Source organism: Leptosomus discolor, chromosome 1, assembly GCF_034619465.1.
Source record: "Leptosomus discolor isolate bLepDis1 chromosome 1, bLepDis1.hap2, whole genome shotgun sequence".
Classification (NCBI taxonomy): domain Eukaryota; kingdom Metazoa; phylum Chordata; class Aves; order Leptosomiformes; family Leptosomidae; genus Leptosomus; species Leptosomus discolor.
The window spans coordinates 203,047,590-203,073,262 of NC_141391.1; the positions used below are offsets into that span (position 1 = coordinate 203,047,590).

The following is a 25,673-nucleotide window of genomic DNA, read 5'->3' on the forward strand; positions in this document are numbered from 1 at the left end:
AGATACAAGCCTGCAGTTTTGCTGGCTTGGACGGGAACATTGGTATCATCCAGGCTCAAGCCTCTATCGCATTGAAATGAGAAACTTCACCGACTGCCATGAGGGCTGAATTTTTTGCCTTAATTAGAGAATAAAGATGTGAGTTTGGCGCTGTTACCTACTGTGTAAGATACTGTCCAACTGACTGAAGGTTATAGAATTTTTTTCACTGATTTTGACGGAGTTCACTCAGGTCCTTAGGACAGAATAATTTATTTAGTGCTTAGCTTTTCACCTGAGATTTTCCACTAACATTACATGCAGCAAAAATCCCTGTGCAGTGTGATATAGGAAAATTTCTCTAACATAATCAAATAAGGACGCTTAAATATGTGAACATACTGAAGCTAATTAGCCAAGATTGTGAAACTTAAGGAGATTTTATACTTGGACATTTCTCACACTTTTGTTATGATCTGTTCCCTCACCATGCAGGATTTTTTTCCATTTAAAAGATCAATGTAGTGCTACAAAATTGAAGGTAGCAGTCTGTTTTCCATCAAAACTATTTCTTCTTCATGAAGAATAAGAACATCGATTTCCTGCGTATCTATCGTATATGGTCCTGAAGTAAGGATTAAAGTTTTGCAGGTCAAATCATTTATCTCGTGTAAATTATTGCACTTGTGCGTTATGGACTGTCAAATGTAAAAGAACAGCAGCAGTTTGATGTAGAATATTAAAAGAAAAATTATGCTATATAAAAATATAACTATTCATTAAACTAAACTCCTATGTTCCATTTAAAAAAAAACCAAATCTTTATACTAGGTCCCATTCTGACTTTCTTACTTGCACTCAGTAGCGGCCTGTTCTACCGATTCCATTAAGTACTGGGGGACTAAGGTTTTCGTTAATCTAATGTATGTCATGTTCTGTCTGCTGATGGAAGATATGTCACCTAGCCAAAATGATCCTCTGTGTATACTTCATTTTAGGGACAATTGTTAATAGTAGTGCACGATTTGCTACAATGGGATTAATACAGGACTAATGAACCCCTATCGAAGGGTCTTTTCTATTGAAACTTAGCCTATTTGAAGATTTATAGTACTTCAGTGCCATTTTCTGTTCATGTGACTGTTTCACCTGTCACCCGTTTCAGTTACCTAACAACCTGCAGCAATTTAAGGAATTGCTTGGAAAAAACGATCACAATACATTCTGCAAGACTTGTCAGCACGTAAGCATGCACTAACATTCTAGAATTGCAAAGCCTTGGCCGGCAAGAACTCCTGCCCTCTGCCCTCATTGTGCCAGCGGAGGACACAGGGCTTGCCATCCAGAGATTTTGGTCTCTTCAGCTCTCCTGGGCAGACCACAAAGCAGCTGTTCGTCCTGTACACACTGATAAACCAGTGTGAGGCACCTTCCGCCTCACTAGTCCCAAAACTGAGTACATCTTTTGTAATAGTCTTCTTTTTTTATCAATATATCACAAAGTGCTTGCTGAATCAAGGCCCAGAATATTTCTGGGATAGTGTTAGCTAAAATTCAGAGATTTCTAGAGATCTGTATCATTCAGACAATCAGGGTTTTCTTCAAGTGCAAAGATTGGTTTCATTGCAGAAAATGCTTACATAGTACTGGTGCATAAACATTGCTGTGAATTCACAGGTAAGACAGTACCAGCAGTCCATCTTCATGAAGCAAGTCGGCGCATAGCCTAGTGAAATGGTTTTCAAAAGGTGGAGAGAAACAGGCCATGGTTAGTTCCGAGTACACACCACTTGGAAAAAATGAAATGTTTGTGTATGTGTTGACTAAAAACTACCAAGTTCATCCTGGCCTCAGTGAAAGTAACTGTTCTGAGGTAGGATCCCTCTGACTTGTGTCTGCATTGGACAATTCAGTCAGGAAGCTGCAGGTCTGAAGGTTCCTAGCTCTCACCTTCGAAATGTGGCTATAAAGGTGGAGGACAGAAGCCTCTCAGAACACTCTTTGACCTTGGATTGGTAGTTTTGTGTCTGGCTTCTTTTCTTATTTAGTGACAGTAATATAAATATCTAAGCAATCCTATGAATAGAAATCAGAAATCGTGTCTTCTCGGCCTGCCATTCCCAAATGATTCTGTTACAGAATCATGGCATCCTTCTAGCTGTTTTAATGCTTCATTCCGTTCTGCACTGTGACTTACAGAGAGGTGGAAAATGCTTCTCCCCATATTAGTGATAAAGAATAACGTTTGGGTCTCTTGCAATATTCATACCAACCAAAAAAGGAGGAGGTGAATCAGAACTAGGTATCACAATATACTTACCAAGCCCTGATGAAGTCTGAGAAGCTTTTGCTTAGGGTCTCGGTTTCTCCCCTCACCCATCTGCCTTCCAAGCTGACCTTACCTTTTCCTACGGGACTTCATGCTATGGTAGAAACTACAATGCAGGGTGGTGCTGAGAACCTCTACTCAGCCACAGTCTCCTCTTACTGACTTCCCTCCAGGGACCTCTACATCCCACACACACAGCAACCTTGCTGCAGCATTTTGCTGGAGCACAACAGAAAGAAGGGTCACAGCATTCCCACGGCTGAAGCAGAAAGGCCAAGCACAGGGCACCACCCCATTTTGGACAGGGAATTAAGAACAGAGTTCTGGCTAGTACCACAATACGAGGGACACGTAATAATCATGCCTTTGCCTACACGGACTGTTACAATACTTCCAAGGTATTGATGTATCACTAGGTTAGTTCATCTCGGGCAGTAAAAGGGCATTTAGCCCAATCTCCTATTTTCTGAATAAGTGACCTGTGTGCTGGTTATTTAAGCAGTAAGTGCTACTTTCTTTTCTGATGGTATTCTGTAAATACAAAATACCATTTATTGCTCTAATGGACTTACGTTCTTGCATGTTGTGTTCAGTACACTGCTTTGCTGCAGCTTTCTTTAAAATGTTTAGATTGTGCAAGAAGATGCCTGCTGTGTTACAAGAAGCAATGAAGGAGGAAAGTTGACCGTAATTTTGGACTCAGGTGCCTGAAGCCTTACCAAGTCTGCTCTTAGGCACCTAACTCATACCCGTGTAAGGTGAAAGTAGTCCTAATGCAACAGAGATCAGGAGACACTTGTGCACATACGATCTACTACATCTCAAAAAGACCTTGACTTCCTCCACTAAGCACTGACATCTAGGTGCCCAAGGAAGGTATTTATTTATGGAGCAGGAAACTGTTGAGGGCTCAGTTCATCGACCATGCTCTCACAGCATGACTCAATGCTACAGGCAAAGGAATAAAGGCAGCAGTATTCTATAAGTGATAGACACATTCAGTTCTAAACAGCGTACCTCTTCCTGAACATCCAGTTCATCATCAGGGCAGCTTGTTTCTGTGAATTCTATGGGTTCTTTAGACTCCTGCATGAGTGAAATCTTGGTAGAAAGAAATTAAGAAACATGATGAGTTATGCATTGTCTGTATCGTTGAAGCTGATTTATTGCCTTGAAGTACCTTACTTTAACTTCCACAACTCCAAAGAGTCTGTTGTTTACTGTTCCTTGACAAAGCTGTTGCTTTAGTTCAGCTAAAAGAAACCTGTATGTTGGAAAGCTTTTGGTCCTGCCTCTCCTTATATGGGTAGTTATGACTTTGTAAGAATAATAAAAGCAGAATTGATTTCTAAACTGCTGTATGGCTTTGACAAAATGTTAATCTGTAGTATAAAATAGGAGAAAACTTCTAGATCCTGGCTAGTAAGCAAAAATTATCAGAAGAAGAGCTCCATCCTAGCTATTTAACATTAATATTAATTTTAATTATTGTTTATTCATAATACTATAATAGCAATTGCTAGGGAAGGAATTGTGATGAAAAGACAGAACATTATAAGGCCATTTTTCTAATGTGGGCCCACATCTGTAAGCAATATAGACTGTTCTGGTTATCTCAAAAACTGCAGAATACAGCTAGGAAATGCACAGAAAAGGGCAGTAGGAATGAACACTAGGGTGGAACAGCTTCCATGCACACTTAGAGCAAGTAGAATGGGACTCTTCAGCTTTGATCAGAGGTACGTGTGAGTATTAATAGTGTTGGGAAAGGGAGCAGGGAATGATTATTCATTGCAGCTAACAATCCAGAAAACCAACAGGATTAAAACAAATGGGAAATATTTGTCATATAACACATTTAAAATTACAGAACCCACCACCACAGGATAGTGTCAAGCTAAAATGTGTAAAGGGGTTCCGAAAGGAGTGTGACAGATGCATCGATGAAAACTCCATCTGCAACAATTAAATATAATCATCCAAATGCAACCTCCAGCTGAGGAAGTTCTTAAGCTGCTGGTTGTCAGAAACTAGAAAATGTGTCTTAGGATGGAGCGTTCTCCGTGTACCCTGTTTCTCATGTTCTTTTCACTAACAAGATCCTGGGCTCAACAGACACTTCCTTTGATCTACCAAAATATTCATGTGCTACAGAAGCTGTCCAATTTGCTAGACTCTCACTTTATTTGTACTACAGCTCTATGTCTAGTTTTCAAACGTGCTATGCTGTAATGGAAACGGCAAGAATGAATGCTAGATGATGGAAGGAAGGGAAACATGCTACTGGATATCCTTACCTTCTCAAAGATGGGATCCTGGTTGTCACTGTATGTCATTTGATTCCTTATGTAGAGCACAGCATCATGGACAGTCAAGAAGAATATGTCTTTTCTGACAATATCATCAAAGAAGGCAGTCCGTTCCAGTTGAGATATAAGGTTGTCTGAATTAAAGAAAGTCATAACAGGTTAATACAACTTGAAGTTACTTGAGAAATAGATGTCAAAATACATGGTTGCAACTATCAGAAATCAAACGTGCAGCCAAATCAATCCATTAATCATAGTTTTGTCTTGACTTTTACTTTCCATATTTCCTGTAAACCCCACCATTCTTTATGTCCCACCGCAGCCCACCATGCTTATCAGTGTGACAATTCACAGTTTCATTAGAACAAATGCTCCCACAGACACATCTAGAAATCCCTTCGTATCCCTTCTCATCTTCATTTTATTCTTTGCATGAGTGGTAGTAGAAATATTTGGATGTTTACCTTGATATGAAGCAAAGTATACTCTCACATCAATTCTCTCAAACTCTCTAATTATCTAAAAAAATAAAAGTTTGCAACAAGGACATAAATAAATAAAGCCTGTAAGGAGAAAATACATATATGTATATATGTTATATATGTGATGTTTAGGTGTGCGCATGCACGTGCGCACACACACACTTCATTTATTTCTGAGTGTCTTCATTCCAGATTGTTTTGTTTATTCACCATAAATAAGGAACTGCTACACTTTGCTATACTTAAAGATCCAGTAGTTAGTTAAGTACCTGGTTGCTGAGGTGGTCTATCTTTGACTATGTAAGTGGAACTATCAATTTTACACAGACATAGATTGCTGCCTATTAAGATTCTCATAATATGAATAATCATGTCTCTCCAAGTGAGAACCACGTGGGCCTGAGCAAGCTTTATTTCTTCCCATGTATGTGTGATATGATACAACCTTTCATTGGCACATGCAATTACACAGATTTTTTCCCTCATGCAGTACACCAGATGGACCTGTTCTTGGATGAAAAAGCTGCATATGGAAAGAGTCATGTCTGTGGACCCCATATCTCTTTTGTGTCAGAAGCCAGAACTGAGTCAAAACTAGGCAGAAGGCTGAAGCAAGGCACACAGCATTCTTGTATTTCAGTTTGTTAAAAGTCTCTTAGAATAGTATTTTCAGAGGTGATTGCTAATTCCATCCCTGCCTGTTCTTTGATAAACTAGAGTCTTGGTAATCTAAGATGTGGTTTATAGATAGGCTAAGAAGTCTCAACTGCAAAATGAAGTTAGTGAAAGTAGCAATCTGAATATATGGAGTATCGTAAAAGACTAAAGGCTGAACAATCTGGTCCTACACACTTGTAACAGGGCATCAAAAAATAATAGAAACACTTGGCCTTAATCTCTTCACCTCATTTCCCTCTCCCTAAAATAGGAATATGATCTCCTTATTATGTAATGTGATATTTGAAGATGAATTAATGAATGTTGCTGGAGCGCTCTGATATAGCCACAGAAAACCCTATAAAGAAATGAATCATTCTTCCTTCATAATTTAAATAACATGAAATGAATAAATAAATCTTGAGGCTGAAGATCGAAGTGGTGGTAAAATGAAATTTTTTACTACCTCTGTGTTGAATGAGCATTATCCTCTGCCCAGATTAAAGCAGGAGGCATGTGGAAAGAAAATATATATAACTAAAATATTTCATAACATGCGCGTACCAGGGGACCACATTCTAATTTTAGAGTACTTGACCATGCAACCTTCATACTGTTCTTTTAATGCATTTATTCTATTTTTTTCCACCTAAAATATCACACCCCAATATTCCACCTCGTGCTGTATAAGTTTTAAAGGTATTTTTCAACAACAGACTTTCAGCTAACAGCTCTTGATTTACATACTACTGACTAGTTTCATTTTCGTGGAATGCCAGAAAAAAATGCCCTTACCGTTTTTATTGATCTCACAGCTACGATGTCCAAGAAGGTTACTGCTCCAAAATCAAGAATGAGACTGTGGATGGGCACCTTGGGGATGTTTACTTTGACTGGGAGTTCTGAGTTCCAGTCCACCTGGATTTCTACTTCTTTGGTGGGAACTTGAAGATCTTCATTGTCTTCAGGTTCCTCATCAGTCTCAAAAGCTTCATTATTAATACCAGGCTCACTGATGATGCCATTCTAATGTGCAGACAATATATGGAATATAGCATTTAATCATGGAGAAAGTGTTGGAGTTACAGGAAATACTTCCCTGTGATAACTTCTGTTTCAGGAATGAACAAGACCAATACTTGTGACCAGTACACCCTGCTCCCTACCCCTGGTAATGTGCTTAGCGTAACTAATGCCATTTTGTAAGGCAATCAGCCATTCTCTGTGACCAAGCAGGTCATGTGTTTGTTCCCTTTCCTGTCATCCTCAGGCCTTGAAGGTCCTGTGAAGCAAGTAGACAAAACAAACAGATTTCTTCCTCGTCTCCCTACCAGCCCCAAGAGTCCTGAGTGCCAGGCTGATTATTCCCTTCCTTGCCAGCCTTGAAGGTCCCAGGCACCCAGAGCAGGGAAGCATAATGGCGCACAGAGCACTGTCCATAAAATCAAGCAGTTACAAGTCCTAAGTGCGGAATTTGGACCAGAACTGCTGCTGGATGGTGACACCTGTGACCTGCCAGCAGCCAGGGATGCCTCCACTATCATCTGCTTCCCCCAAAGACTGGGTGAGTGACTCATTTTCTTGTATATCATTTTTGAGTCTACCTTATGATTGTTATGTTGATACATCAAATCATGTATTAAGATCTGACTTGATCTGCAGAGGGTCCAGGTGATTAGAAACCATAAGTTAAGTTAGGGTCTAGGTGATTAGAAACTCTAAGTTAAGTTATATTATAAATTCCCTATTACACTACTTATAATTTGTACTACATTAATTCTGTTTGTAGAAATCCTGTGCCATTCCAGTCATAAATTCTGTGCTATACTAATCATAAAAACTTGTTAAGAAAATAAAGCTTTAATTGTAACTACAATTTAGTGCCATCATCATTCTGCAAGGATCCCTAAAAGAACCTGTCTGTCCCCTTAGTGTCAGGTAACAATACCGCATCCAAGAATTTAAATAAAAACAAGATAGAGCACGTAATCACCTCCTCCTCTGTGCAGCATATTTCCTTTCCTCTTTTTTTTCTTTGTTAAAAGAGCATCTTCCTGCAAAAAGGCCACTATCCAGAAAAATAAATATCTCAGAGCTACTCCCTCTCTCAATAGCTTTATATCTAGGACATATTTAAGACCAGTATTTTCAGCTTTGAATTAGATTTACTATATATGATAACACAGTGAAACAACTAGGTCAAAAGCTGGAATGTCACATAACTGAGCATTTAACTGCATCATCAATTCTAATAAATACAGGAAATACTGCATCCTGCACTGAGAGCAATGACAACAGAAAACCCATTTCTAACTTCCAGCTCTGGAAGTTTCATAGGTTGCCTGTAGCTGACCACTCCTGTAAGAGTTTAATTATTGAAATGTACATTCCATACCCAGAGGAGCATTTACTACTTTCTTTAATGAATGTGTGGAAAGCTATGTCTACCAGCCAACTGATACAGCTCACCTGTGCATAGGAAGCTGGATAATAGGAGCACGTACACATGAAAAAGCCAACACTTTTACTGCACAGAGACCATCTGAGGTGGTGAGGGGTAGAGGTAAGATCAGGGAATCTCTTGCTTCCACTCCTGTTAACACTATGACTGTCACAGCTGCCTCAACCTTCGAGGTCTTTGGCAACAGGTATACTGCTTTGCTAAGTCTCTTGCAGGTCCCAGACTTCCTACCACAGTAATAAGTCACACTTTTCCATCTTTATTTTAAAGATGAGTACAGAGGAACTTATAATTAACTAAAGTAGTAAGCTCTAACAGTAATCCTTTGAGAAAGAATAAAAAGAAAAAAAAACGGTTTACCTTAGTAGCTTTTAATTTCCCCTTCTTGATTAGCTTTTGTATCTTCCTCAGTGCTTTGAGTCTCTTATTGTATACCTTAACTGCATCAAATCCCACCTACAGAAAAAAGATCAAAATTATTTAACTTTACCTAGATACAATTCTGAGGAAATCTCAAAAACAGTTAAGATGCGTCCAAAACCATCACAGATCACTTACCGTGGATTTGAGGCTGCTTTTCAGTCCATCAATGTTAGCATAAAAAATTGGACTCGAAAACTTGAGAATCTTCACGCCTTCTGGTTCTATAACCTGTTGCCAAAGAATATAAGATTAAGCAGCAACAACCATGTTTTGTCTAATAAGAAGCAATTTAACTGTTTCAACAGTTCAACTATGAGTTGGGCTTGTTCAGCCTGGAAAAGAGAAAGCTCCGGGGAGACCTTCTAGCGGCCTTCCAGTACCTGAAGGGGGCCTACAAGCAGGCTCCAGGGAGGGACTTTTTACAAGGGCCTGCAGTGATAGGACGAGGGGTAACCGTTGGAAGCTGGGAGAGGGCAGGTTTAGACTAGATACAAGGAACAAGTTCTTCACCCTGAGGGTGGTGAGACCCTGGAACAGGTTGCCTAAGGAAGTTGTGGATGCTCCATCTCTGGCAGTGTTCAAGGCCAAGTTGGCTGGAGCCTTGAGCGACTTGCTCTAGTGGGAGGTGTCCCTGCCATGGTAGGGGGATTGGAACCAGATGGTCTTCGAGGTCCCTTCCAACGCAAACCATTCACCATTCTATGATTCTGTGATATGTGTCTAATTCACAAAAAATGGTGTATCTTTGCTGATAATTGAGGTAATTCAGTTTTTAGAAGCTTACAGACCCAGCATGCAATATGGACCAACCATCTGGATTAAGATGAAGAATTTAATGCTGAAACTTGTTATCTTCGAGCACTTCACTTCCAAATTCAAGTTGACCACAATATGCACAGCACAACTTTGTCTTACACTGGCTTGTAGACTGAAGGGAAACAACTCAGCAATTACTTACATTTTTGTAGTCCTTGACCTTCTTGTAGATATCTGTGCCAGGAATGTTTCCAAAGCCACCCCATGAAGGACTAACAGAAACAAAAAGAAAAGACAGCGAAGGTAAACATCATACTTAGGCATTCACAGAAGTGAAAGGGTTGCTGCGTACAAACTGTCATAGACTCTTGTAGTCTGCTCTCTTCTGCCAAACTAATAGCCTCATTGTGTTGCTGTGCAAGGGTCTTTTTCCGATTTGCAGTGAATGGTCCTTTTTAAAGACAAGGTATTTTGATCTCGGCCGACTTGCCGCACTATTTTTATGTAGAGCTAAATAAATCACTTGTTCCATTTGTTTCCCAAATCAAATGTTTTAAAAGCAGATTAGTTCGGTTTGAATGAAAAAACAATTTTTTGACTCTGAAAAAAAAAAAAATCATTTTTTTTTATTTCAAATCAACTGAAACAATACATTTCAGATTACTTAAAACTTTTTGTACAACCCTTTTAACTTTGATTTCAGCCAACAACAAAACCAAAATATTTTGCAGTCACCAGATACATTTTTAACAGTTGAAGCAAACTGTTTTGAAGCTTCTAAAGCCTCACTTCTCTTTTATGTTTTGATTTCACAAACCTGAGTTGAATTTGGGAATGTTTTTTGGAGGATCCTCAAATTCCATTTTTTATAATCTACTATTCTGTAGCAACTTTTGCAAGGCTTTTTTTTTTTGTGCATTTGCTGACAGTGCAACTATCCTTCAGTGTTGCTAGTAACTATACTCTCTGGACTCCAGGCTGAACAAAAAGAGTTATGCTGTATTTTTGGAGAAAAGATCAATGAAAAGTAACAAAATGGCCAAAGAACATTCTGCAAAGCCACCTTTTCTCACCATTCCACTAACATATGTTCTTCGAGCAGCAACAAACCAGCCACAAGCACAAATTTTCTTATTCTCATGCTTTCTCTTCCTCTTCTTTTACAGGCATACACTCAGTTTTGTATAAGCAATAGGTGAAAAGGTTATTGGCATGTGCAACACACCATAGTATTATTACATGCTAAGAGTTACTATAATGATCAGTTAATTACAGAAGCCATTCATACATCTTTTTATATTTGATCTGGAATGTTCCTATCCCTTTCCAGAACTCAGCTATGTGGGTGCATAAATAACATATGGCTAAGTACCACCAGAGTACCCACATGATACAGAATAAATACTGATAAAATAATGCAGATTCTCTTTTATCAGTGTAATTAAATGATAGCACACAAACAGTGTTTTGTTCTAAAAAACAGATTTTTTCCATTTCAAAATTTTTGTAAGCCCAAGCAGATTTTCTGCCACAAATCATCTTGCTTTTCAGCATATTGTCTTCTTTTTTCATGGTATAACACTAACAATTATTTCTGATCCTGTGTTACTTACAACTGAACTCTCAGCACAACTGTCAGCAATCCAAACAAAAGGCCAGCAAGTAATCCCAAATCAAGTCCCAGAATGATGGATGCTACACATGTGAAAACCCAGATCATCTGTAGAGAAAATAACAAACGTAAAGTCTCTTAATTATAACATATATCTCCTGGTTATGATAAAGAATGACTAGACCAGACAATATGAGTAGCAGAAGAATTTAACTTTGCAGGTATAACACACTGACAATTAGCTGACTTCCACACAAAAGCCGCCTTCTTCCTCCAAGATACCTCTGTCCATCATCACTATCTTATTAGGCATAGTTAGCTTTTTAGGAAATAAGGGTTTTTAACATAACAACATTTTTCAAGGATCCAGTTACTTTGGTAACATTAAAGGGGATGCAGTTAACCCTTGCATTTTCTTCTTTCTCCTGGTGGCAGTCTTTGTTAATCTTTCTTTAGAAATTGGAAAGAATTTATTTTTCCAAGACACAAAACACTGTAAGATGCCCCACCTGCAAGCATAGAGAGAAGGGGGCTCCTCAGTGGTATCTAAGAATCAGAACTGTTCCAAAGAGAGGTTTTTCATATTAACAGGTTGATGGCATGCTGTAAAGTCTCCACTGAATATTCAGGCAGAACAGTTGAAGTGGGCTCCTCAGTTCCTTTCTACATCACTGCCCAGGCAGAACACCCAGCAGACCCAATCATATGAAAAGCTGAGTGCCTGCACTTCTCACTGAAGTCAGTGGGATCTTTTACCTATGAAGGACTAGTAAATGATTGACTAAAAAAATTCAGATCTACCTAAGGCAGGTACTGCCCAATGACATACACTGTAAAATCTAAGTATAGTAAGGACTGCACGGAGAAATACTTTCCATGCAATCTTTTCCTGCCCTAACAGCCACACTGAAGGTCTATTCCACAGAAAACACAGTGGGAGATGTGAGCAAGTACCCTGAGATATGGTTATAGTTGTTCAAAAGAAAAGCCTGTTCATATATCCTTTAGCATGCCAAACAAATCCACATACTAGCTTGGATTAGTCTTGCTACAAGAAGAAAATATGTTTTCTAAGGACTACCTGAGATTATCCAGGCAAATGGGATGCTAACGTGGTAACAACATAAATATATATACATGAATTAAGAAGAGGTCAGCTTTTCTGACCCATTTAAACCCTGAAAAAGATAAAAGCAGAATGGTAAAGGTGGCAACAGGCCATATTTATTCTGATTTTCAAGCCATCTCAGCACAAGATTGCTGTAAACTATGGTAATTCCTATGAAGGAATCGTCACTGCCCAGGAATACCCTGATTGGCACCATTACTGTCGGGTACAGGGAATAAAGAAGATAAGCAGAATACTATGTAATACTCTAAAATGGGGAATTTTTAACTGACCTCATGGCACTTGCATTTTGAGGATACACATAAAGGTTTTCTGATGTTTGGATGGCATTAAAAGGGAAAAAGAAAACTAGACAAAAACACTCAGAAAAAAGAAAAAATTAGGTTACTTACAGCATCCACTTTATTCTGTCTCCACAGACGGGGAACATCAAACACTTGCATGAACATCCCTTTCAAGTTAGCTATGACTACAGCTGCCAACACAGACTGTGAAGAAAAATGGTGAAAAAGTGTTATTCAGAAGCAAAGATGCATATTAAGACAGCGCTCAACATTATACACTATAAACCAGAGCCTTGTCTGGTATCAGTCACCATAGTTTAAACGGAGCTATTAATCCTGCCCATCAAAGTTGAGCATTTGGATCTGACCGGTGCTGGTGGCTGTGCTGCAGAGGACAAGTACGTTACCTTTTGTAAGGGCTCTAGCAATTTCCCCAGGGCAACAATGGAAATCAAAACAATCCCAGCTGAGATTATACCAGCAACCTGCAAAGAACAGAGTGTTTATAGGAAACGAACTTACCAAGACTCTATCTTACATTTCCAGGATTACAAAGAAAAATGTACAGGTAGTTGCACATTACATTTCCTTAGGAACAAGGAGACCTGCCAAAATGCCATTGTTTTTAGGTGGACGTGGGCAGTCATTATACACTTCAGCTAACACAGAGGGAACTCAATTAAGCAGGCAGTGTAAACACTGCACGCAAGGTAGTAGCTCTTGGAGGGGTTATGTTGCATAGATTGATGAAAGGAGCAGAGGCTGTGTGTCAGCTGGAAAAGGGGCTGCTGGATAACCTGTAGTTCTCCACTGTTAAAAAATGCAAAGCTGTAGTACCGTAAAACAGAGTCGCTTACTCAGCATGGGAAAGATGGCACATGGTGAGATGACGAATGGCAAACGGCAGGGCTGCTCAGGCCAGCACATGGGAGCTTAAATATCTCATAGGCAGCTGCGAGAAGATTTCCTCCCTCATCCTGAATTCCTACTGTGACAAACTCAGTCCCTTAACCGGGAATGAAATTCTAGGGAATGAGGCTTGAAGGGTTTCTGACACCCTAATGTAACTCATGCTGTGTAAAACTTGATTGCCCTCTTCTGGCAGAGCTACAAAAATTACTCACTACCAGAGTGCAGGCTGCTAGCTAAGGTACCTGTGGCTTTCCACGTGCCAGCAACACAATCATTTTAGGACTATTTTCATCCCATTGTGAAAGCTATGCCTTATATAAGATTAAATTTACCCATGCACAGTATTAGTAAGAAGTCATTACCTGAGTCTTTCCACCAGTACTTTCTTGGACTGCGGTCCGTGAAAGAGCAGTAGTTGCAACAAAACAAGAAAAGGCACCTGAAAAAATGTTGCTGAACCCAAAGGCAATAAATTCCTGAAAGATAATTGGATGATGCTGTAAATACAGATGCCTGAAGACAATTTTGCAATGGAGAATGACAATAGCTTCTACGATAGTTTGTAAAGTAGGTAGCACAGTAATATCGGGAAGAGTATGAATTAGTAGTAGCTGTTAAATGTTTACACAGGTTCCTCTTGTGCCAGTGTAACTACCTGTGTTTGGAAACTAATACAACGAAGTTGGTATACTCTCCCTGACATGGACATACACGTATAAAGACATTTAAAGCTTATTTCCATCAACATTATCAAACCTAACATTTCTAACATTACACTGGTATAAATGCATCAAGAAATGGGACTAGTATAAATTTAACTCTCAAGTATCATCAGCTAAACAAATAATTTAAATCAGCACAACAGTCTGAGTTCAGACAAGCCTTTAATTAATGCAAAGCATTGTATTATTAGTAGAACTAATCAGGAACTTTGCAATAAAACACAGTTTCACTGAAAACTTGTAGTTTGTTGAGCCAGAAGTTTTTCACTCTGAACATCCCAATGAACTCACGCTGAGTCCCAGGCAGTGTTCTCATAGATTTGCCCCAGGGTCACAGATGCTGGCACCTTCTGATGCTGGTTGTTCTGCTCAAGTGACAAGGACCCTGGGAGCTTTATGTCCTGGGATCTGGGCCATTCGTCTGCTGGGAAATGAGGCATTTGGGAGCTGCCTGCAACCCCATATAATTGACAGAAACATTATTTTCACCAAGTTGGCACAGTCACAAGAGATTTTCACTCACTGCAAATTTTAAAAAATAGAATTTAAGATTTGATTTTGACTGTCTCCCTTCTTTTCTCTAAAATTTCCTGTAAGCTTTTCATTAAGTTCCAACTACAAAAGCAGGATTTTGAAGTCATGTTCTTTAACAGAACAGACCTAGGTGATTCATGCCTATTCCTGTGTAACAGCTGTGCTCTGCAAGAAAACGTTGGAAGTATGGTTCCTAGTGTTCTTAGGTCTTAATAAATCTATGAATCTAGGAAGACAAAATAAACACTGGCAGAAAAAGTATTGACTCGTCCTTCAAAATTATTTCAGTACCTGTTTTTATGATGTTATTTTGCCTTCTCCAGTTCAAGTAAACTATCTGTCTATCATTCACGGCTGCATTTAATCTTTGCTACGTGTAAAACTCATAGCATAGCATTGAAAAGAAGGCACCTTGCTTTTATAGACAGTAATTCTACTACTACAATATTTAGTTAGTATCTTTGAAGCACATCAGTGCTGTCAGAACAGCATATTCAACAAAAGAACAGCATAAACAGCACTTCCAGGAATATGTATTATTCATTCAGATTTATTAAACTGAAAGTCAACGCATTTTAGGCAACTTTAAATCAAAGTGTCACCAGATATGAACCGTGTATTGCAAATTGACCAGCATGTTCAGAAGTATAATTTTGTAACATACTGCAAAACAGTGTTTCCAAAATCAAAGTGTATGTAATCTATGAGTATTAAAATAAAGGACTCGTTAAACAAAGTACTCAGCTTATCCGTTTATTGTAGTAAGTGTATTGTCTCATATAAAGGATAAAATTCAAAATTAACATAGATGCAGGACTAGGAAGCTTTCTGACATTTTTCTCCCACACCCATGGGCAAGCCACATAACCCCTGGTGAAGACACTGAACAACTGCAGGAATCCTCTAAGAGCTTGTCAATGCGTAGCTTATCTAACACTCTAGCTGTGTGCCTTTAGAAACCAACGGTTAAAACAACTCAGCCACTCGGTGCGGACAGTTATTCAAGTATGTTCATATGCTGCAGGCATTTACTTTTGTGAATCTGCAGGGCTTAGCTATACACAGTTACAAGTACATTTACATTGATGTAACTAGTGTCATGCTGAGAAGTACAATAATTTATTCTGTCGGAACAAACTCATACCTTAAATGAAAAGTTCAACTGATACAGATCCTGCATGTAGACTAAGACTAAATAAAGCTGTCCAGAGCAGCTTCTTAGCTTGACATTGCCTTCCCCCACCCTCCCCCAGCAACACACCTCAAAATATGAGGTAGAAAGTAGAAATGGAGAGCAGGTTGCTAAAGCTGGCCGTGCCAACTTGACATCACCAGAAAATTCCCTATTACCTTTTCAGAGATACTGCAGTCACTAAAGCAACACAGAAGGAATTAATCAGTATGAAAAGCCCATACTGAAGACAGAGCACGTCTGGCTCATCTCTATGTGGTAAACTTGTCAGGTAATATATGGCCATTTCAGCTGTTTCTTTTCAATAGTTGAAAGAATTTCTCCTGTCAGCCTTCAACTTTAGTCTGAAAAATGTGTGTGAATGATGTTTCTTTCATTTGGCTATATAAGTCAACATGAAACAGAACTTAAATTCACTATGTTTATAAACTATTTTGGTTATACATACCTGGTTTCCATCAATAGCATAGTCATACTTGGTTGCATATACTTTTCCCACAGATACGGCAATGGCATAAGCAACAATAGCAATGGAAAAGGAGGCTGCTATCATCTGGGAAAAGAGGCTGACATCTGGAGGCTCAGGAGGCAAAAATCTAGAAAATATGTTAGTGTTACTACCTTTGATCAAATTCTGTTCTTACTAGAATTGTCAAGGAGTTTGAGGTGGAGGCATACAGCTTGCTTATAATATGAAGTGTAATGTTTCAAGTTAATAAAAAGGTGGAAACAGCCCATTGACATACAGAACATGCTTATCTAGCTCACCATAGCCCAAATCCTGATGCTATTAGTCAGCAACAAAGCTCCCATTGTTCTCAGCATGACTGAGATTTGGCCTTAAGATAGCAAAGTGAAAAAGTACATTTTTTGAAGCATTGAATAAAGGATGTATTGAATAGTATGATGAATTACATAAATATGTTAATGACACTTCATACTATTGTTAACATACTTCTTCAGAAGATGTCAAAAACATTTTATCCCCTACTGTGTTTCCACAAATTTTAATTAATCAAGCCCTGAATACCAAATGGAATGTGAAGGTTACTACTGTGAAGTGCTCTGAATCTTTCAAGTGAAAGTCTCTACCAGTGTAATCTTGAACATCCTTGCTCCTAAGATTATGGAAGTGACAGGACTGACTGGCATAACAGTTGTGGCATGAATATGAACCACAGCGGGACAACTCAGGTCTACAGAAATTAAATCTATGCAGAATTTCATTATTAAAAATACTTTTTTTTTTTTTTTTTTTTTTTTTTTTTTACATTTTCTCTAGTCATATATTCACTTCATGAGCATGAAGCAATTAATTCTCAGACTAACTTCATGAATGAGGCAGATGTTCCTAAGCCTATTTTACAGATAAGGGAAAGCCAGGCAACATATTTAGGTGGCATAATTGGCGGAGCCAGAAGTAAACCTCAGGAAATCTCCAGCTCTGAGTTCTAAACTCAGGTTACAGCTCTCAGTATCTCTTTTATGCCTTTTCTCTCACCACCGTCATTTTTAGCCAATTAAAATAACACCTATTTCCCAGAAAACAAAGGCACTCACCCTCTTGGAATGCTCTTAACAATGCCTGCGTTGTATTTTTTTTCCAAGTCAGCAGCATATGAAATGCCAGTGGCTACTATTGTCTGTAATAAAATAGAACAACAGTTTTAATACTTAAAAAGGGTTCTTGTCTTCCTATAGCTAGCTCCAGCTATTTTATCTATTATGAGTTTTTATCATGCTCCTTTGCTTACCACAATAACTTCTATTGGTATAGGTATAGGTATCTTGTGTTTGAACCGATCGTTTATTTCTTTAACTACCATGCAGACAAAAATGGTGAGGAGTCCAGCAATAAGATCTGCAATGTTGGTGGTACCAATTTTTTCAAATGTTTCAATAAGAGTCTGAAAAATAAAAATGACAACATAAAACATGTCCATGTCCACTTGAAGGATGTGAAAATACTCATGAGAAGATCCAGATGCATGGGCTTTTGGAGGAGGCTGAGTTACCTCTTTGTTCAGGCCTGGAGGAGCCTGAGGGTAACATACCGGCAAGGTGCTATGGAATCGGTGAACGGATATAACGGTGAATTTAACTGAAAAAGCATAACTGCAAGAATTGTCCACACAGGGGGATTCTGCTTCCTGATTTTTAGGAAATTAATACTAAGTAAAAAGAGCTAAACCCCTACCTGTATTTTACCTCTACCTATTCTTGCAGCAAGGAAGGGAAGATCTATAGCTTCTTCACTTTGTCAGAATAGCAAGGGAGATCCTCATTTTTCTACTGAAAAGACAGCTAGCAGACCCATGGGCAAAACTCTGATTGACTACATGCCCAGTACATATGGTCTGCGGATTACTTGTTTCCTATTTCCACTGCTGATATCCAGAGAATAAGTATGAACACGTGGGTCCTGACAGGCTGTGGAGAATCCTATGCTTGAGAGAAGCAGTCACTAAACCTCACCTTACAGTACATTAACCCTCTCAGCAGAGTTCAGTCCCAGGCTAGAGGATTCTCACAACTGGTTGCCCCCTTCCCTACCCTTGCTATGGCCTTGCTTGGTCCTATTGTTTATTGCAAATGGATGTACAGAGAAAACATGAAGGGATGATTACAGAAAAGCTACAAATACTCCTCTGTCCTCCTCCTAGGCACCAGAGTAATTCTCACCTGCTCCCTGTCTCCAAGAAAATTTAATTATTCCATGCATAATGAAGCAGCTTTAACAAAACAATTGGGTAGAAGTTAGACTTCTTGCATCCTGGTTAGCTCCCCAAATACTGAGCTGTCAGTTTAAAGGCAAGGGGAGGGTTGCAGCAGCAGTACCACTACTACCATTCTGAAAAGACTCTGGTTTTGTAATAAAATGTCCAAGTGCTTAATCAACTATGTTTTCTAAGCTAAAGAAGAAGCCTTCCTGAAACACTGAATCAGATGCCTTCCTTCCGGTGTCTGAAGCCATTTCTTGCCCGTTGTACCGCTTACCACAGATCCCATTCTTTCTGACCATCTCCTGCACTGCCCCACTTCACAGGGGAACAGTAACTTCCTAACTTCAGGCTGTAGATTCTGCTCATGTTGAATGCTTAGTGTTGCAGTTTGTTAAACATCACTTCTGAAGCAAGGCCAAAACTTGCTGAAGCTAAGACAGCACATCACTGGTTAAGCAGACCAGAATTCACAATTTCTTTGCTCTACACACATCTGCAAAGACAGAAGCTTTGAGCTTTAACCTAAAAATTCAGCACTCCACTTAGGCCTGCAGAAGCTGGAAGAACCGTGAAATCCCTTTTCAAAAATACTTTCGATTAAATGTACCACCCTTCAATAAACATAAAAAATAGAGATAGAAAAACGTGCTGGATTAATGAGTCCATCACCATGCCAGGTCTGCTCTAAGGTCTAATTAGATAGTACTTTGTCTCATTTAATTTTCCTTGTTCTGAGGGAAAGAGTTTTCATTAGTTCTGAAAAGGCCCATAACATAATACTTTTTTTTTTTTCCCAAATAGTCCACCAGAATTTTTTTCTAAATTTTACCGTGTTGTTTGCAGTTATATTTATCCAATTATTGCTAATCTAGATGTCTAATGTATTTTTGCTAGTCTGGTTGCCTGAACTGGAATGTAAAATCTGTAAATACATTTGTTTGCCTACAAGAGCCTCTTTTAGAAATCTGTTATTCTAATGTGAAGTGCCAAGGAAGATCTAAAATACTATGAACCTGAACAGTTTCATGCTGAAGTCAGAGACAAAACTCTCAAGAGTTTTCCTGGGTAAAAAGACTATTCTGTAATATGAGACCTCTAGGAATTCAGTATTTCTGTAATCCAGCCAAGACATTTCTCCATTTGATCATTTTCTCTAAGATCAACAAATGGAGTTGTGACAGCGACATATCGCTAACCAGTAAGCACCTGGCCACGGAGTGGGAATCCACATCCTTCTTTAGGTATTCACAAGTCTGGCTACAGTGTGGAATGGAGAATGATGCCCTTTACCAGAATTACCTGCTGGTTTAAGAGTAAAGAGGCTTGGGACCAGTCAGCTGGGTGAGGTGACCTGACAGTGTTAAGAAATGATGAAACATCCTTCACAATAAGCCAGAAAGCAAGCAGTGGGACAGAAAGTAGTCTCTAGAAGTGACAACCTAGAGGAAAAGGATGTTTTGCTGGATAATTACTTTTAAACTTCATGTGAAAAACTGCTCTGCCTGAAAAAAGACTCCAAGATGGAAATTAGACTTGCTGTCTGGGGAACACCAAAAGCAGCTACTTAGAGCCTCACAGCTATAAATGAACAGCTGCAGATCTTCATGAGAGTGAGAAGGAAATGAATGCCCTATAACTACCACCATATATATAAACCATTCCTGTATGAAATGGAAACAGAAGATATAAACAATCATAAAAATTCTGGCATAAAACCAAAACCATTAGAAGGGCATACTTACATATATTATGGAAAGGACACCGTTATAGTTTTTAGTTGAAACATTTAGGACTATTTTCAATTGTGACACAAGCACTTGAAAAGCAGCTGCAGTTGTGAATCCCCCAACCAGTGGATCTGCAAGGTACCTCACAATGAAACCAATCTGAAGGACTCCAAATATTACCTGGAAAAATCATGAAAAATAAAAGCTTGCTAAACAACAAAAAGGTACACTTTTATTTTGGTGATTTCTTATGCTTTGTTCTTTTCTCTTTGTTGATAGAGAGTCTTAGGACCATCTTCCCCTGTTGCAACCTAGTGTATCTTAATATCATGCCATCCAAGAACATAAAGGAGACCTGCAGAAATGTGTGAAAGGATGCTCCAGGATATGTAACATTAGCACTCAGTTTAATGCAGGTCTCTTGGTCTGCAATGACAGGGCTATTCTGTTGTCTGCGCTTCCAGTCATGCTGCCACAGACTGCCCAGGGTAAGAAGAATAATCCCCCAAAAGCTCTTCAGAGTTTGAGATGACTTTCCTTCATTTTTGTGTTCTACTACAGGAAAAGGTCTTACTGTCCTAGTTGTTTCCATGCTGTATGTTTTCCCACTAAAATTCCCATTAAATATCAACCTTGTGGCTTCAAGCCAACTATTTTACCTGTAAAATTCCAACCAGAAATGTGAGGGTACTAGCAATCAGCACTCTCTGTGCATCTCTGGATTCAGTGTCTACCAGTGTCCCAGTACCATTAGTCGCTGTAGCATTACTGCCATCTGTGAGAAAATTATCATCAGGGGCCATGCTCAATACAACAGATCCCACCATCAAACTGACTACAGGGAATGGACCTGTAATGGCAAACAGAAACAATGAAGTTTAATATACATCAAAAAGAAGCATTTATTGGACTAGATAAGCAAACACTAAATCAGAACATCCATTTAATATTTTAACTGGGGTACACTAGTATTATTAGGGGGCCAGGAGCCACAGGCAATGCAAACATGACACAAAGATACAACTCCTTCCTTAAATAACTTATGTTCTACATACAGGTGCAGTTTCATGCTTCACTTAAGCCAATTCAGGGCTGTATCAAGGCCAAAAGGGGCAACACATTCCAACCATCTCCCTTGTATCAGCACCAAAACCAGATAAAACAGATCACTGATCCAGCTGAATGCAACTTCTAATTTTATTTTTTTTTTGTCATGGTTAGTTTTCCACGGATCCAGATTGCCGCACAACTGCATGGTCAGGAACCCCAACATCATGGTGGTGGCAGGAACATGCACCAAAGGGCAGGACCACATCTTTTGGCAGTAGTGTGGTATCACATTGGCTAAAGATGACTGAAACTATACTTTGGGCAAGTTACAGAGAGAGTAAGCGATCATTGTGTCAGCAACACACAATCTAAAAGTAATCGCATTTGTGGCAGTTATTTACTAAAATTAAGCAGAAAAGGAAATGTCAGAAAATGTCTTAAAGCAGGGTAAGTTCATTTTACAGATACCTTAGAGGACACTTCATGAATAAGAGTATTGGAGAAAGCATAAAAAGGAGCGTTTGCTGATGTAGGAAGTAGGAAAGTCAACATAAGTAGAAGTGACAACTCAGACCTGGATAGCAGATGTGAGCTGATACATCGAGTAGAAAGAGGCTAACAAAGTGGAGGGAACATACACAGGTATTTGATGCAGCAGAGAAGAAAGCTGATGAAAAAGCATACTATCGTGCCAAAGCTTTGGGAGGGGAAAACAATCTATTCTTAAGTATATACGAACAAGGAAAGATTGTATTTTGTTAGAATGAAGAGAAACTTCAGTGATGAAGCTGTAACATGAATTTTAAATATGAGAGCTGACAGGAAATAAACACCTTATTTTAAAGAAAGTATTCAGAAAGAATCAACAAGGTTTACCCATAGCTTTGATGTGAGGACCTAGAGCGAGGCTGGAGTGGACACACAGGTTCTTGGTCTCCGCGACAGGCACGAAGATGATATTGTCCACAGTGATCAAAAAAAGATGCAGCAAGGAAGGCTTGTAGAGAAGACTAAAAGAGCTCTGTTTTAGCCATCTTGAGCTTTAGCTGATAGACAAAATGTCCGTTCAAACTGCCTACTGAGGCCTTGATCTTGTAATTTCTTGCATAGAGTGTAGCCAAAGACAAGATTTACACTTCAGCATAAATGCAAGCAAAAAAGCATGCATGAGCACAACTGAAATTGGCTATTACGCGCAATTGCCTGTGCAGAGAAGAAATAAACCTTAAGTTCCCCCAAACCCACCAATATCAATATTCAGCACAATCAGTTTGGTTCAGAAAGTAGTAATCTTGTATGAAATATGAATGTTCACAGGAAGGATTAACATTTTGTAATAGATAATTCACTGTAACTTGAACACATGCAGTTACCAACTGAGATGTGCCTTGATGTTCCCAGGAAAAAGTATGTCAGTATGGGAAAAAAGGCAGAATAGAGACCGTATCCAACAGGAACTGCAACCAGCAAAGCATATGCCAAACCTGAAATGACAGATCATCAAAATGTCAGATTTAAAATCTCTCAACAAACTACTATCTTGTCTAGAATAGACTTTCAGAAAGACTTACTCCTTTTCTCCTGATACAATTTAAATGTATTTTGTCTGTAAATCAGTTGCAGGCACATTATGTGAGTATCAATGACTGTAAGTGGTTGTATATCCCGCACTGGTAGTTGGATGAGTAAGTACTGAAAGATGTTCCTATATTTGTATAGGTAGCACAAAACATGGGCTCAGGTGTGAAATTTAAGTGGAGGAACGCTGCCGCAAGAGTGAACGGTCTGCCCCTTGAGAGCAAAGAGAGATATGTGAAGTGTTCTAGTTATAGACAGAAATTTCAAGCACAGACTGAATTTTTGCACTACAAATATGCTTCAGTATGTTCAGCCCTTCTGAAAATCAGGCCACTTTTTTTTCCCAGTATCAGCTTATAAACTTAAAACCAAAAAGTAAATCACACAAATTTAAGAGTTTTGATCCTTATCGTTGTCTTCCTTTGTACTCCCATTCAAGTCCTGAAATCCAACAAACAATAGGAAAACAACAGAAAAAAAAGTTGCCTTCAGTATTGTATCCTGGTTAGCTCCCACTGCAGGGTGTAGTATTGTCCTTCAAAGATACCACAAAAACCTGTCAGAGCTCAAAACAATTGAAGTCCAGGTCATACTACTGTGATTGGTGAGAGGACTGCAAGCAACATGCACAGCTGCTGGGAGTTAGGGACTGCAAGGACTTAAAGATCCCAGAAGCCTCTTTTCTGGCAAATATTTTGGCCAATTTTCCCCATATCATACAATTTAGAATTTCAGAATTATTATATTTTTTTAAAAATTAGAGCTAGATTTAGATTTGCACTAATTGGGGGGGGGGGGGTGTTATTTTATTTTCTTTAATACACAGGTGGGAGACTAAACAGTGTATTTCAGAAATCAGTTTTACAAATACAGCTGAATGGTGAGAAAATCCGGCCCCACTGTAAAAAAAAAAAAAAGAGGGGGTTACGGTAAGAGTATAATAGTTTCTGTAAGTCATATGAAAAGCCCATCTAGCCCAGTTCATTTTAAAAAGGCAGGGGAGTCCTGCAACTGTGGCAATACCTTCGGCAGAGATCTTCCAGCTCTGACATAGACTTTCTACAGGGCTGTGGACAAATTAGTCCCTTATTCCCCTGGTCACCCTCTACCTGGGGCAGAAGTTTGTAATGCCTTTTTTCTGTCGGTCCATGCCTCCCTAGCACGCTCCAAGGGAACAGACCGATACTTGTGGCTAATTAGGAATGCGTAAACTGTTTTCTTTGTTCCCAATGTAAATCTTGCCCCCTTGCACAAACACTTAATTTCCATTGAGGGAAAATGTGGGGTTGACACAGCTAGCTTAACCTCCCCCAGCCCTGAAAAACTGTGAAAATAGTGTAAGAATACTATTGAGATGAAACCATGTCAGGTTTATTGCTAGTCTTGTTTTTGAAAGCAGACCTTAGCAGCTGCCTCAGGCAGAATGGTTCTGCCCTTTAAGTCTTCCTTAAACAGCTTAATTTAGTTAATTTCTGCCATTTTTCTATTTGTTCATCTACTGAGTGCTTCCTAATAAATGGAATAAGGAAATCAGGAAAATTTAATATTGCAAGCCATGTACTGTGAGTATCCTTCAAGTTTGTCAATTTTTTTAATGTGAATACATGACCACTTCCTTGGAGGTTGTTTTCTGCAGATACTTGAACAATTTTATTTTTTTTTAAAGGAGAGTATATATCAAGTTTGCATTATTTTTGGGCAATAACTAGATTTTTGTAGGCAGCTGCAGGAGAGCTATAGGCTCAGATAACCAAGAAAGAGAACTAAGGCCACGTGACCTATCTGATCTATTGCAACATACTTAAAATTTCAAATATCAAATTGAACACTCTTTGAGTAAAAGGCTTGGGAAAAAAGTTAAATACATCTTGATAGAACATCAAAGGAAATTTAAATCTTCTAGCCAAGCAGAGAAGAAAAACCGAATAAATTAAAATAATCAATTATTTATTGAAAAATAATACCTAATATCTGGTATTAAATAACAAGTCTCAGATTTGTAATTCCACCTGCATAACACCCCTGCGCTCAGCCGGCTCCCTGTAAGGAGGAGTGGGAGCCGCCGTGCCCGGCTTTACCTTGCAAGGTGGCGACGAGGCCGGTGCTGACCCCCGAGATGACATCGCTGATCAGCCACTCTTTCACCCGGTAGTTGGGCAGCCACTCCAGGATGGGCAGAAAGGTCTTGGTAATCTGGAAGACCCTTTTTCTTGAACATCTGCGAGAAAACAAGCGATGATAGTACCCGACGGGGCTGCAACTGGAAGACCCCCAACGACCCCAAGCGGACAGGGAGCCGGGGCGGCGCACACTTTCAGAGGCAGAGATCGGCAGCACGGTCGTGTCTTCCAGACAAGGACGGGGCACGTACTGGTGTCCGAAGGGCTGTCTCCCGAAGGGAATACCCCGCGGGCAGCTGCGCCCGCATCCCCTTCGACGTGGAGGGAAGCTCCGAAGACGGGTCTGTCGACAGCCTGGCGTCGTTTGGGCCACTCCGTCCCCGGGCCGGTGGAGGTTACCGGCCCCCGCCGCCGCCGGCTCCCCTCCGCGCTCCCCGCGGGCCCGGCGCGCCCCGCCGCCCGCCCCTGACGGAGCCCCCCCGGCCGCCGCCACCCACCTGCAGGCTGCCTGCGCCCGCTCGCGGAGCGTGGGCGGCAGCGGCGGTCGCCGCTCGTTCTCCTCCTGGAAGCCCGCCTCGCTGTAGATGGGCCGCGCCACCACGTAGTGGCTGGGCTCCGCCGGCAGCTCCTCCGCCCGCTCGCCCGCTGCCATGGCCCCGCCTGAGGCGGAGGGCGCAGAGCGGCGCCCGCGCCG

The 25,673-nt window shown here is 39.8% G+C and overlaps 1 protein-coding gene across 1 annotated transcript; it reads right to left on the reverse strand.

Moving 5' to 3' along the window:
- Positions 1-1,681: 1,681 nt before the first annotated feature.
- SLC26A4 (solute carrier family 26 member 4) lies at positions 1,682-25,631 on the reverse strand. Its single transcript, XM_086474082.1, has 20 exons — positions 25,477-25,631; positions 24,938-25,077; positions 22,655-22,765; positions 20,891-21,081; positions 20,247-20,411; positions 17,536-17,688; positions 17,342-17,424; positions 16,230-16,377; positions 13,696-13,809; positions 12,829-12,906; positions 12,530-12,625; positions 11,010-11,116; positions 9,599-9,668; positions 8,776-8,868; positions 8,578-8,673; positions 6,552-6,782; positions 5,082-5,136; positions 4,606-4,751; positions 3,326-3,409; positions 1,682-1,705 (listed from the first exon to the last, which is right to left on the reverse strand). The coding sequence occupies exons 1-20, from the start codon at positions 25,629-25,631 to the stop codon at positions 1,682-1,684; spliced, it is 2,340 nt and encodes a 779-aa protein (XP_086330208.1).
- Positions 25,632-25,673: the final 42 nt, after the last annotated feature.

What these genes read in the sequence shown, in the direction of transcription:
- SLC26A4 (XM_086474082.1), bottom strand. Translation starts at nt 25,631, where the DNA reads ATGGCAGCGGGCGAGCGGGCGGAGGAGCTGCCGGCGGAGCCCAGCCAC. An exon ending in TTCTGGTTGGAATTTTACAG is followed by an intron (nt 20,412 to 20,890) that starts GTAAAATAGTTG and finishes TGATTTTTCCAG; the next exon opens with GTAATATTTGGAGTCCTTCA. An exon ending in GTTGTGCTGAGAGTTCAGTT is followed by an intron (nt 9,669 to 11,009) that starts GTAAGTAACACA and finishes TGTTTCTGTTAG; the next exon opens with TCCTTCATGGGGTGGCTTTG.